This window comes from Daphnia magna, linkage group LG2 (assembly GCF_020631705.1).
Source record: "Daphnia magna isolate NIES linkage group LG2, ASM2063170v1.1, whole genome shotgun sequence".
Lineage (NCBI taxonomy): Eukaryota > Metazoa > Arthropoda > Branchiopoda > Diplostraca > Daphniidae > Daphnia > Daphnia magna.
This window is the reverse complement of record NC_059183.1, coordinates 16,735,862-16,748,039: the sequence shown is the minus strand read 5'-3', so window position 1 is coordinate 16,748,039 and position 12,178 is coordinate 16,735,862. Positions and strand designations below refer to the sequence as shown.

The window sequence follows — 12,178 nt, the reverse complement described above, 5'->3', positions numbered from 1 at the left end:
AACTTTTTCAAAACCCTCTCCATCATTCTGGTGGGAGAATAGATTTAGCCGTAATGGAATTCCAGACGATCGATATAGCATTGAGGAGAGAATAACGAAGTTTGCAAATAGACAAGTATAGTAGAGCAAAGTTTGTGAAACTTTGGCTACCGCGCCCAGTGATACAGTTTGATGCGCACTACAAAGTGGCGTAAATTAACCGTAAGCTTTGATGACTGGTCTCGCAGTTATGATTTTTTGTACACCAAGACGCCCTCCGGCGTACAACGGACGTTTTCGTTGAGATCATAACCGGCTTCCAAAACTTTTGAGAGAAAACGCTAGATTACGGGACGCGTCTACATTTGGATCTTTAAGTTAGCTCGGACAACAAAATCAAGCGCCATCATTTCCACCCGATCCAAAAAACTCTGCTCTACGGTTCCGGCTGGTTTATGACGTCGGTCTAGGAAAATAAAGAAAAAAGAGAAAATGTTTAATATCACCACTAGATGGCTCTACATATCGACTATATTTACTTTTTCCTATCCTCTCTTCTTTTGGCCCCCAAAAGGAAATTGCACTTGCACATTTGTCTCTTGTCCATATATATGTTATGCGTTTGACGCTCCACAATTTTACTCTGTCATGGCTGATTTGAAGTCTTTAGAACATCCCACCCTCAAGGTGACCATGAGTTATTTTATCATTTAAATTACTAAAGAAATATAATTTTTATTGATTGAAAAGCGAGTTACGTTGATGGTTGTCTTTTGTTCTTACGAGTAGGTGCCATATGAAGTCCTGAATAAGAAATTTCGTGCTGGACAAAAAACTGTCGACAGGGAAGTGTCTCATGTCCAAATTTCGATCTCTGAACTAGAAAAGAGCTTATTTCGAACACCTGTTCAAGTGGATCAAATATGCAGTCTTATTGGAGCAACTGTTGAGAAACTACAAACAATGAAACGAAAGGTTCCAACTTGATCACAAGTCATCTTTATCATGTTATGTGTCACTCACAAGTGATGGATGATTCAGGTTGAAGAAGCCATCAGTGATGAGTTAGAAGCAGCTCAGAACTGTAAAAGAAGGGTAGAACACCTTAAATTGGGGGCTGTTGGAATTATCCCAACGACTGATTCTTCCATCACATATTCGCTCTGGAAAAAAACACGGGTAGAGAGGTATCTGGTTGAACATCTTCTGAGAGCTGGGCATTACAACACTGGTAGCTAACTAGTTAAATAAAAACAAAAATCTGTAATTAAAAATTTGAATTAATAGCCCAGAAAATGGTGGAACAAAATCCTGAACTTGCAGAGCTTACTAATTTGGATATCTTTTTGGTTGCCCGAAATGTTGAATTGACACTGGCCCAGCAGCAGACTCAAGCTGCCTTAGCATGGATCCATGATCACAAGAGCAAACTAAGAAAAATAAAATCCACTTTGGAATTTCATCTCAGACAACAAGAATTCGTCGAACTCATAAGGTCCGATCGTCGAATGGACGCCGTGCGCCATGCCCGAAAGTACTTGACCAGTATGGACGACGTTCCACTGGAGGAACTTCAACATGCGCTGGCCCTTCTTGCGTTTCCTTCAGACACTCGTAATTCTTAGACATATTTATCGATGAGTTATACCTTATGCTAATTAGTACCATCTTACGCAGAGTTATCACCCTACAAAGAAATGCTTGATATGTCCCGGTGGGTTGCTTTGACAGAAGAATTCCGCCAAGATTATTTCCGCCTGTATCAGTTGGCTCCGTTATCCGTCTTGGCAGTTGCCTTGCAGGCCGGACTCTCCGCCATGAAAACTCCGTAATTTTTAAGAAATTACTGAAGAAAGATTTTGTGACACTAAAGATTAAATATTGTAGGCAGTGTTATCGTCCCGTGGACCAGAGAAATGCCGAATGTCCTGTTTGCCAAGAACCTTTGAATAAGTTGGCTGAACGTTTACCTCACGCCCACTGCTCACAGTCACGATTGATCTGTCGCCTTTCTGGTTTGCCCCTCAACGAACATAATTTGCCTATGATGCTACCCAATGGTCGCGTTTACGGAGAACAGGTAACTTCATAAAATTTTTTGGATTGAGTTCTCGGATGTAAAGTTCCTGTTTTTGTGGTGTCAGGCCTTACGAAATATGGCAATGAGCAACAACGGGATGGTAACCTGTCCACGCACAAAAGAGGTCTTCGCCATCAAGGATGCAGAGAAAGTCTATGTCATGTAGTTATTTTGATTCCCCTTTCTAATACAAAATTCTGAAGTATTCATAGTGGACGGACAGCTCTTATTGACAATTGAGTTCTATGAAAGACATTTTCATTATTGACAATAACAATACTACATTACAGAAAATTTTTTCTGCGATTCGTTAAATTTTACACCGCACGAAGATTTTTATGATTAGTAAACGCAGGCTCTAATCCAGATGTAGGTGTTCTTGCATTTGGTCTGCCTCGTAACGTGGACCTATGACTTCGCCGACAGAAGGATCCAGGGAAGAAGAATGTAGTTGCGACCATAGAGTTTGGTGGCACATCGGGCAACGATCTTGCACGTACAACCTGCAGAACAAAAATAAAACATTGTTTCTGTACCTAAGATAACTTCTAATAAATATACCATTTGCGAAGACAGACGGCGTGAAAGTAATGTCGACACGGAGTTACTTTAACCATTACCTAATACGACAATGAAAGATATAGAGAATCAGAAAATCTAAAATCTTTAAGTTTACATTATTAGGGGCGGTAGGCTTTAGGTCATGAAAGCAGATAGCGCAAACATCGTCAAGTAGTTCCGGTTGATCAACAGTCTCAAGTGTCGCTATTTTATGAACGGCTGTTCGACGCCGAGTAAAGATCTTCCAACCCACTCGCGCTTCGCACCACAGATTGAAATAGGCGTGAAATCCCACTAAGATAGCGCGAATAGCTCCACCATTTTCAAAAATCAAGATGAAGGCAGAGTTGCAAAGGAGAAATAAGCCGACGAGAAATTCTACAACACGACCAGCAAACCTGAAAGAAAAAAAAAATTATTTTATGACAAGCTTTTTAATTGGCATGGCTGGCCTAATAACCAATACTTATACACGAAAGGTAATGATATCTCTTTAGGACATGGACCATGTCCTTCTAAATGTTGAACTTAAAAACAAAATGGCTGCAGGAAAAAAGTAGTAAAAAAAAACAAAGCAACGTGACAACTTCTTTAATTGAAGGTTAACACGTGCTGATTTACTACTGAATTTAATCAAACCTTCATAAGCAACCTTGACATGATTCCTTCTGCTATTTATAAAGAAATAAATCAAAAATGACACTGCAATCAAGAAATTCTTGCATAATTTACTAGGTAATATAACCTATGACTGTAAAACCGTATTTGGATTGACGTTGGATAGTTCGGGTTTCGATTTTCCACTAGTAAGTAATTTATACCTGACACGGTAGACGTGATCATCTAGTTTATCCCAGAATTCGCTAAGTTTAGCGTCGGCTAAGAAAAGTCCATAGAGGGCAAGAGAGGCAAAAACTTTGCATATAACTTCCAGGCTGAAACCACTCACTGCCAATAACCAAGTACTGATTGAATGGGTCATCCAGAGAAAGTATAGACCACAAAATGCGACTACTGTAAGACCAACGCTAACAGCCAACGCTCGCGCATGGCGAGTCACATCGGGATTGGCACTGCAAAGTGAAACTAAAATGATGAAAGCCATATTACTTGTAAAGAAAATAATAAAAACCTGGCAGCAAGGGACATCAAAACTGGATCGACTGCATTGTGTACGAAGTGCAAAAAGCAAGCCAAAAGAAGAACAATGTTACGTCCTAATCGGACGATACGAGCAGCTGGCTGCAACGTGCTCAATCCATTTTGAAAGGCTAGAATTATAAACAGTACTGCAGAAACAGGTCCGACGTGTGAAACTTCATCATGCGGAATCATCAAAAAGAGCTGACACATGACGTAGAACTGGAAGAGAAAAGATTAAGACCAACATGTTATACGTTAAAAAATAACGCATGTTTTGATACCTTTCCGGCAAGCCATGAGAAGATGGACGACATGCCCAGAATGGCAGGTAGGGTTTCACATCCGCGGATAAGAATGACTTTAAACAATGTTTTTAGGTTATCACTTTCGACCCAAACACCAGGCTCTGAGGAAACCACGTATATGTACAAATGAATTCCGACGCGCATCATCCAGAAAGTGCGGAAAATAAGTGGAACATTCAATCGTAGCCATTCTGCTTCGGCAAGCGCCATAAATCCTTCTACCCGAATAAACGAAACCACGTAAGAGATCCGATCCTTTATTTCTTTATAGACCTAAGGAAGATTTTGATCATTATTTTCACAGCTCAAAAATTCTTCTAAACATAATTTGCTTAGTGAAGTACCCTAAAATATAGAAAGTATTTTGTACCATGGAAAAGTTGCTCCAAACCACAAATGCAATATGGAGTGATAGGAGTAGAAAGCACCAGCGAGGGAAGGAGTTTCTCTCCAGTGGAATCATCACAGTCAAACTAGGTACGAGGAAACATAACGCCAATACTGCTTGTAGAGCAGGAATTGATGGACCGAAATTGACCACAAGATATCCGGACGCCAGTATCGACTGTGTAGCAATGTTCAAAATAATGAAAAATAGGCCAGGTATTGCTCGGAAAAGAGCTTCCAAGTCGAGCCTCCATAACGATCTTAGAGATACTGTAGCTGCTGTTGCTACACTAATGGAGGCTTGCTGGTTGCAATGATAGCTGGCAGTGACAAGCAGCAAGGAGAAAAGAAATTCATAGATCTTAACAAGATGTTTTGTCCATAAAGTCAATGTAAACAATGCTGCACACGTTGCTGTAAAACAAACTGAATCAATAAACCTAAATAGGAAAATATTTCTAAATAAGAATTAATTACCTGAGAGTAACAGAGCTAGTTGAAAGCTGAAGCCGAGAATTCCTTGACAAATGGAAATGTCAATGTTGAAGAATGTTGATGATGTACCATCAAATTCGATAACATTGATGAGGCTTTGACTCAGATTACCAAAGACTCCTGAATCATAGTTGGCTACTGAGTGAAGCGGTCTTGATAATGTATGATTTGAATCTCCCACAACATCGTCAAAATCTGCCTCCTTGTGCAGAGGTAGAAGTGTGCAAGGATACAAACCAAGATCTGCTAAATTTGACTGAAATATTTCATCAAGAATAAACAGGGATGGGACCCTGAGAAGAATATCTAAAAAGTTAAGGATGATTTGTTTGGTATCCATCAGGAACTGTTCTATCCAGCCACGATTAGCTGTGGATGTTCTATTTCCACATGTTTACATGCCACACCATGTCTCACTGATATGCCAACTAAAAATAAGGAAAGAGACTGGTCCAACAGTGCTGCAACTTGATTGATATCTTGACTAAAGATGATTGTTGTGATAAGATTACGGTACTTAAGAAAGGGACCTGTTGTTTAGATGCAAAATATTTTTGTCATTTGCACAGTCACCTAAACACTGGAGCTCAAAACACCAAAGTAGCTAAAAGCCTACAAAAACACAGAAAGACTTTCTCTGTTTCCCATCAAGGCCAGTAATGCAACAACGGATGACATAGTAACGCTAAGAACGACTTCGTTGCAACGTCTGAAGGCCAGTGTTCCAAAGCCGAATACTTGAATTTTCACTCAACGGCCTCGATTACTGTTCCTTTTTTTAGTTCTACTCCCACCTATATAGTCAGCCGCATGGTTAACCAATTGTAAACTAACTTTCACTGGGCATATAAAACACACTTCGGTAAGCTTTACGAGTTTCGCTTATGCACATCTCATCTCTTTTAAGCGATTTTCTTTTTGCAATCTCATCATGACAGAAGTGATTCTTGTTGATATTCGTCTCTGGGTTACCTACCCTGCCGTCCTCTCTAGGCAGAAACATGAAATGATGCAAGAAAATTATGAACGTTTTGGTTCTTTCCCAAAAAATTCACTTTTTCTATTAGTAACTGGATTACAATAAATAAAGAACAAGTTGAGGCGGATATGTTCGCAATACCTCCCATTCTGGTCTAACAGTAGTTGTATTCGGAAGTCATCACTAACTGGTGTTGGATAGAAACCAGACTCAAACAACTACCATAGCACAAAATGAAGGAAAAAATTCATAGCAGGAAAGGATTTTCTTGAAACAGTTTATTTTTTTAGGTTGTTGTTGTTGTTGTTGTTGTTATTCTGCTGATGATCTTGCAGAGTGCATGTGAATTTCTTTTTTTAATGATAGAGAAAGACGGAAGAAAGAAAGAAAGAAACAACGACTTTTTGGGGGTGGAGGGATAAAGAAAAGATTTTAAGCAGCCTCGCCTTCAGTTTCCTCAGCTGGAGAGGAGGTCAGCATCTGGATGAGTGCGTTGCAGTCGATGCGGTTGTTGTTGTCAATGGTCATTTCAGCATAGGCGTCATCGACCTCTTTGGTGGTGAACTTTTCACCCCAGGTCATCAGGGCGTGTCGCAAGTTCTCACCATCGATGTGGCCGGTGCCATCGTCGAAAGATTTGAAGGCAGCGATAACAACCTCATCCTCATCGGCGCCTCCAGATTGCCTTTCGGCAAACATCATCAACAAAGCAGTAAAGTTGATGGGTCCTGGAGCATCCTTGAGCATCTCATCCAATTCCTTCTCGGAAGCGATGCGGCCCAGTTCATCGTAGGTGGCACGCAGGTCATTCTTGCCCAAGATTCCGTCCTTGTCACGGTCCATCAACTGGAAGCCTTCTTTGAACTCAGCAACCTGCTTCTGGCTGAACATCGAAAAGACATTGCTGCCAGAGCGGGCGGCTTGCTTCTTGGAGCCACCAGTTGAACCAGACTTGGTCGAGCTCTGTCAAAAGGAAAATTTTGTAGTGAATGAATGATAATTTGAAAAGTTGATGAATAGAATCTTACTGCTGCTGGAGCAGCTGCAGGGGCAGCAGCGGGAGCGGCCTCAGCGGGAGCAGTTTCCTCTTCCTTCTTCTTCTTCTTCTTCTTCTTCTCTACATCACCCTGTTGAATGAAAATAAGTTTAGAAAGGATCTGGAAATCTTTCAGGGAGACGCAATTAAAGCTTGCAGAAGCTAATGTTAAGAACCTAGTCCGAGCTACGAACTATTTCAAGTTGCACACTAGTAAAAGTGCCCGGCGTGAGGCACCCTCGATTCTATTTTCGGAACCGGAACTGTGTATAGAGCTGTTGACTGTATACGAGGTGCCGATCACGACGAGTACTTGAGAAACACAATTTTAAAAGAGGGGCGACTGATGCAAAATAGAAATATCACAGACGAATTTTTACACTTTTTCCGGTTACGTTCGAACAATTTTTGAAACTTAAAGATCACCACACAGGTGCTAAGAATTTCGATCGTAGAGTAGAATGGGCCTCACCATGATGAAGTTTTAGTTTAAAGGGGAAGGTCGAGTATGTTCCAGTAGCTCCTTGAAGAAGAGACTGGGCAATGAACAGTTCGGCGGACGCCCTTTTTATACCCTGTCTAACTATAGGCTACATCGACGACGCCCCGGTTAGTTCTTACATGCCAATCCCGCTATACACGTACGGGAGCCTACAATCCATAGCGCGCACGGAAGCAAAAGCCCGTGTAAACTTAGAAACAGCAGTCTCAGCTCGCGTCCATTGCAGCCAATAGCCAATCCGAAACGTTTCCTAGCTCCATATATAGCTGCCAACGCACATTGATGACATGGATCCTACGTCAATTTTTCCAATGATTCTCTTTTTTTTTTTAATTTTAACCGCTAATTAACATTCTGAAGCGTATTTCAAAGGGAAGTGGAAACAGGGATGTGTGTGTCTGAAACGGACAATATGTCTTACGACGTATTTTTGATGAATCATAGACTAGATTGAAAAAAGAGAATCTTAAAATAGAAACAACTTTAACAACTCGGAAAATCATTCGGAACAATTCAATAATATGAGATTATTATTTAATAATAATCTCAATAATATTAATAATAATTATTACATTAAGGATTCAAACAAATGGTAGCATTTAGCGCGAAAAATTATTGAAGAACAAAGAATTCTCGGGATTTCCAAACACTTGTTTTTCAACAGAAAACTTATCAGTGTCTAAGGTCACGGTTTCACTTAAATCTCGTATTGCAAGTTCAAAAAACCCATCAACCCTCTTCATAAAGGCAATACTTGGCGAAAATTCGCGGGGTACACGTAGGTCTTCCCAACGGAATTCACTTAAGTTTTATTATCAACCGTTTAAAAGATACGTTATATAATTAAAAATTCTACAACCTCTATTTTATGGTTGCAATTCAAGGTTTCCTGAAAAAATAAAAAAGTTACGAAAATTTCCCAGTTTTTCATGAAACCTTTAAAGCGACCCCTTTATAACATACGTAATACTTTACCCTGACATCGGGAGCTCACATTTAAAAATAGTTTTCGTTGTTCGGAATCGCTCGGAAAAGGAAATCAGGTCACGTAGAGCTAGAAAAAAGCAAGCTACCGTCTAGTTTGGCGTCGGTTAGCCTTTTTCTCTTCGTCTAATCATTGCAGGGGTGGAATTCTCGTGTTTTTGTTTTTTCTGTTTTGTTCAAACGACGTTTTCACAACGTTGGCGATTTATAAGCTTTATTACTTCCGAAAACAGACAAAAATGAATCCATATGCCCTAAAGCGATGCACCCAAAAAGGAAGTGTATAAAACCCACGGATTTGAGACAAAAATGGCTGGGTGAGGAATTCGTTCCTCAGTTCAATCTGGAAACTGGTAATCGGAGTAGCTCAAGCTTCGTATGAACAGCCACACACCATGAAAGTTTGTAAGACCACAGGTTTTAGCCTTACTCTTGAATATGTGGTTACTAACCTTATGTTTGACTATTTGTGCATTCCACAGTCGTCAATTCCATTGCGAAAATTCACCAGGTAATGTCGTCTGCATTACCATCTTCGGAGTTGGTGTTTGCGGTCGTGATAGCCTCACTAGTGACATTACCGTCAGTGCAGGTCATCATGATGGTGTGTTTTTTATACGGTTGCTTGCAGTGCATCTCCATTATCGTGGTTCTCGGTGTTTCGCTCTATACAATTCCAATGAGGCTAGGTACTCCAACTTACCGTGACGGCCATTCGAACAGTCAATATCCACCCCTGTTTCTGCCCATTCGAGCTCTGCATGTTGACCAATTCATGGAGCGCGACGGCGCCAAACATCGCAATTTTCATTGACATTGACATGTTAATATAAAGACTCGCCCTGTGATCTCAACCAGTTTTATCCATCGCTTCCAACTAAATACATCGCACACATGAAGTTTAAGGTTGAAATGAAAATGTATTTCTTTTGCCACCAACCAATACATCGTTAGTATTCTGAACGAATGAATTAAATTTTTTTTCCTCATCGATCTCTCGGATTTACTTTTTGCCACCCCAGCCCCACAAACCTTTGACAAATCCAGTAATTCCGGCTCCTGTACTCTTCTTGTTCTCCATATTTTCCGCCAACGAGGGGAAACTAATATGGTTAAGAGCCAGGTCGAAAAAGAGCGGTTTGCAAGGCACGGGTGCCATGGTGGGAGGAAGCTTGATAACATTAGGGGTAGCGGATGTTAAGCTGACATCTTCCACAAATTCGTCCAATCGGAGACACAAACTCTACATGTACAATATCAGTTTGTAGACAGCAAGACGCCATATTTGTAAATCAGGTGCAGCATATACCTTTTTGGAACGCACGCTAAGTCCACTCATGGCAGCATTGATATCTTCGACTCCGAGGATATTCTGGGCGTGGGCTGCGCATTTGCCAGAGTTAACGAGACTGCGCAGGTGAGCCAAATCTTGGCCGACCCGACTGTACTTGGTAAACTCGGAGTCGCCAAGCTTCTTCCCTTCTGACTGGTTGATGTAAGTTTCAGCTCGCTGGTACAAAGCCAAAGCTTCGGCCCACTGACGATTGCCCTGGCATGTCAATGCCATGTAATAGCAACGGAAGGCTTTAAAAACTTTCGTGAGTAATTCCAGGTCATTTTGGAATTTCTTATCATTCTCCATTCCTTGCAATTGCTGCAATTCACCAGACAATTGGACCATTGCTTCATAAAGCTTTACACCTTCTTGCGGTTTGGCTACTTTTTTAGATTCGCCGCTCTAGATATGAATGGGTTAAAAATGATTCAAGACGGACCTAGAAACGAAATACCTGGTAAGCGGCAAAATTCTTCTGAAACACATCAACCATCACCAAGTTTCGATCAATTGTCAGCGTTGCTCGCAGAAATGTCAAATAACTCAGCAGATATTGCTGGGATCCCAACTGGGACGACTGAAGATCTACCTTAGTTTTCGCAACCGCAGCCAAATCTTCTTTTAACGATTGAATAGCTTCTTTACAGTCAAGCAAAATGGTCTCGTACGCAGATAATTTCGCGTCACAGTCGTTAGCTTTTCCCAAGCTAGCATCAAGACCTTGATATGCTAATAAAAATACACGAATCTTCTCCAGTCGTACAGGAACTGTACGACCCCGCCAAGTTACTTCCAGCAAACTAGCCGCCTGCTTTTCACGGGTCTGAGCAATCAAGGCGTCCAATTCAGATTTTCCACCTTTGCTTCGCATATTCAATAAATCTTGTTGAGCGCTGGAATCTCCAATATTGTATGCGCAATAACGCAGGTTAGGATTAAGCTCTTCAACACGTTGTTTGTAAAGAATTTGTTCGTCTTCGTTAAGAGCAGAAGCCAGTTTTTCGTAAATGGTTTGTGATAGCACAAGTTTTTCGCTGGCCTGCTTCCATTCTTGCAGTTCAAAAAATAGAGTACCCTGCATCCAAGCAGAATAGGCCTGGGCTTCAAGCTTGGTCCTAGCATCACACAAAGGACTCTGGCAAATATATTCTAGATGGATAGTATGGCTCACAGCTTTACGCAGCCTGGCAACCAAATGAAATTTTTTCCTAGGTTCAGTGTTTGACTCTTGTTTTAGCTGCATTGCATATGCCCAAGCTCTTTCAGCTTGGATCAGTGGAAGATATACAAATTTTTCATCCTTTAAGTTATCCAAAGTCACTTCCTGAAAAATAATGGAATTTAGAACTTCTTCAAATATTGACAAAAATTATTCTGGGTGTAGATACCCTTTTCTTGAAACCCTTGCGATCTCCTTGGGGGAAATGAAGGACTTTTCTTAACCTATTTAAATAAAGTGTGTGCATCAGAAGTTAAAACCTATAATTGGATATACTTTGTCTGTTGCTGATAATGACTTATATAAAGCTTTTACCTATGCAAACGGCTGGAGCAGTATGTTCTGTATCTTTGATAGTCACCATGCCGAAGGCCATGTTGTTGCTGCGCCTCTTTGATTAACTTCAACAAAGGTACAGTATAAATACTTTCAGGACCTTTACTTGAATCTGTGTCAAGAAGAACAGTATTACAGTGTGATCTACTCACAGCTGTTGAACATAATGTAATATAAAATATCAACAAGGAAAAACTGTACCATTTTTAGCACCCGACTGTTGTTGAGTAGTGGTGATCGTTTCAGAATCATTTGACTTTGTTTCCGTCATATTGACCTCTATTTTCATGAAGATTTTCTTAAGATTGTTTAATGACGAGAAAGTCTGACAGTGCCATCGCCACTGCCAACACAACGTAATCGATTTTTATTTCGATTTACAAAGTAAATCGATAGTGTTCTAAATCGAACAAGTTTGATTGTTGATATTAAGATGCCGGAAGTTACGCACTGTCTTTTCTCGAATCTACTAGCTAACTAAACTGGAGTTTCTTTGCAGCAATTTAAAAGAAACGCGTTAAGTAATAATAAACAAGAATTTTTTAAGTTTTTATTCGGATCGTTCTTTTTATTGAAAACGGGGCTGTGTGGTAAATCACACTAGAAAATGTTGTTGATCCACGATGAATACTTTCATAGCTATTGACGGAGTAACTAGTAACTGAAACGAAGCAAATATTTTATGCAGCATGAGCTATTTCACCAAACTGCAGGCGCACTATCAAGAAACCGGTAGAATTACAATGCTCAGTCAAAGCTCTTCTACTTTTCTCTTAAGCATATCAAACATATTGGAAGAAAACAAGTAAAAAAGATCCCACGTGTATACGTCTTTA

General features: G+C 40.4%; 3 protein-coding genes and 1 long non-coding RNA gene across 5 annotated transcripts; 2 read left to right on the top strand and 2 right to left on the bottom strand.

Moving 5' to 3' along the window:
• The first annotated feature begins 509 nt into the window (after positions 1–509).
• LOC116917692 (E3 ubiquitin-protein transferase MAEA) lies at positions 510–2,264 on the top strand. 2 transcript variants are annotated; one of them, XR_006643109.1, is made up of 7 exons: positions 510–666; positions 769–954; positions 1,021–1,210; positions 1,267–1,593; positions 1,657–1,807; positions 1,871–2,059; positions 2,124–2,264. XR_006643109.1 is itself a non-coding variant. In XM_032923273.2 (7 exons), the coding sequence occupies exons 1-7, from the start codon at positions 628–630 to the stop codon at positions 2,223–2,225; spliced, it is 1,188 nt and encodes a 395-aa protein (XP_032779164.1). In that variant the 5' UTR covers positions 510–627; the 3' UTR covers positions 2,226–2,264. The 2 variants fall into 2 exon arrangements, 1 of the variants encoding a protein (XP_032779164.1); XM_032923273.2 differs by having other exon boundaries at positions 1,867–2,059.
• Positions 2,265–2,300: 36 nt separating this feature from the next.
• On the bottom strand, positions 2,301–5,926 carry LOC116917683 (protein TRC8 homolog). Its single transcript, XM_032923249.2, has 8 exons — positions 4,933–5,926; positions 4,439–4,869; positions 4,045–4,341; positions 3,753–3,982; positions 3,442–3,693; positions 2,736–3,018; positions 2,621–2,679; positions 2,301–2,562 (listed from the first exon to the last, which is right to left on the bottom strand). The coding sequence occupies exons 1-8, from the start codon at positions 5,288–5,290 to the stop codon at positions 2,418–2,420; spliced, it is 2,055 nt and encodes a 684-aa protein (XP_032779140.2). The 5' UTR covers positions 5,291–5,926; the 3' UTR covers positions 2,301–2,417.
• Positions 5,927–6,076: 150 nt separating this feature from the next.
• On the bottom strand, positions 6,077–11,698 carry LOC116917680 (signal recognition particle subunit SRP68). Its single transcript, XM_032923242.2, has 9 exons — positions 11,544–11,698; positions 11,322–11,454; positions 11,176–11,230; positions 10,242–11,111; positions 9,761–10,189; positions 9,484–9,694; positions 8,982–9,019; positions 6,958–7,056; positions 6,077–6,892 (listed from the first exon to the last, which is right to left on the bottom strand). The coding sequence occupies exons 1-9, from the start codon at positions 11,629–11,631 to the stop codon at positions 6,362–6,364; spliced, it is 2,454 nt and encodes an 817-aa protein (XP_032779133.1). The 5' UTR covers positions 11,632–11,698; the 3' UTR covers positions 6,077–6,361.
• Positions 7,747–9,414, top strand: LOC116917699. Its single transcript, XR_004391235.2, has 2 exons — positions 7,747–8,856; positions 8,934–9,414. It is a non-coding gene; the product is annotated as an uncharacterized LOC116917699 (long non-coding RNA).
• Positions 11,699–12,178: the final 480 nt, after the last annotated feature.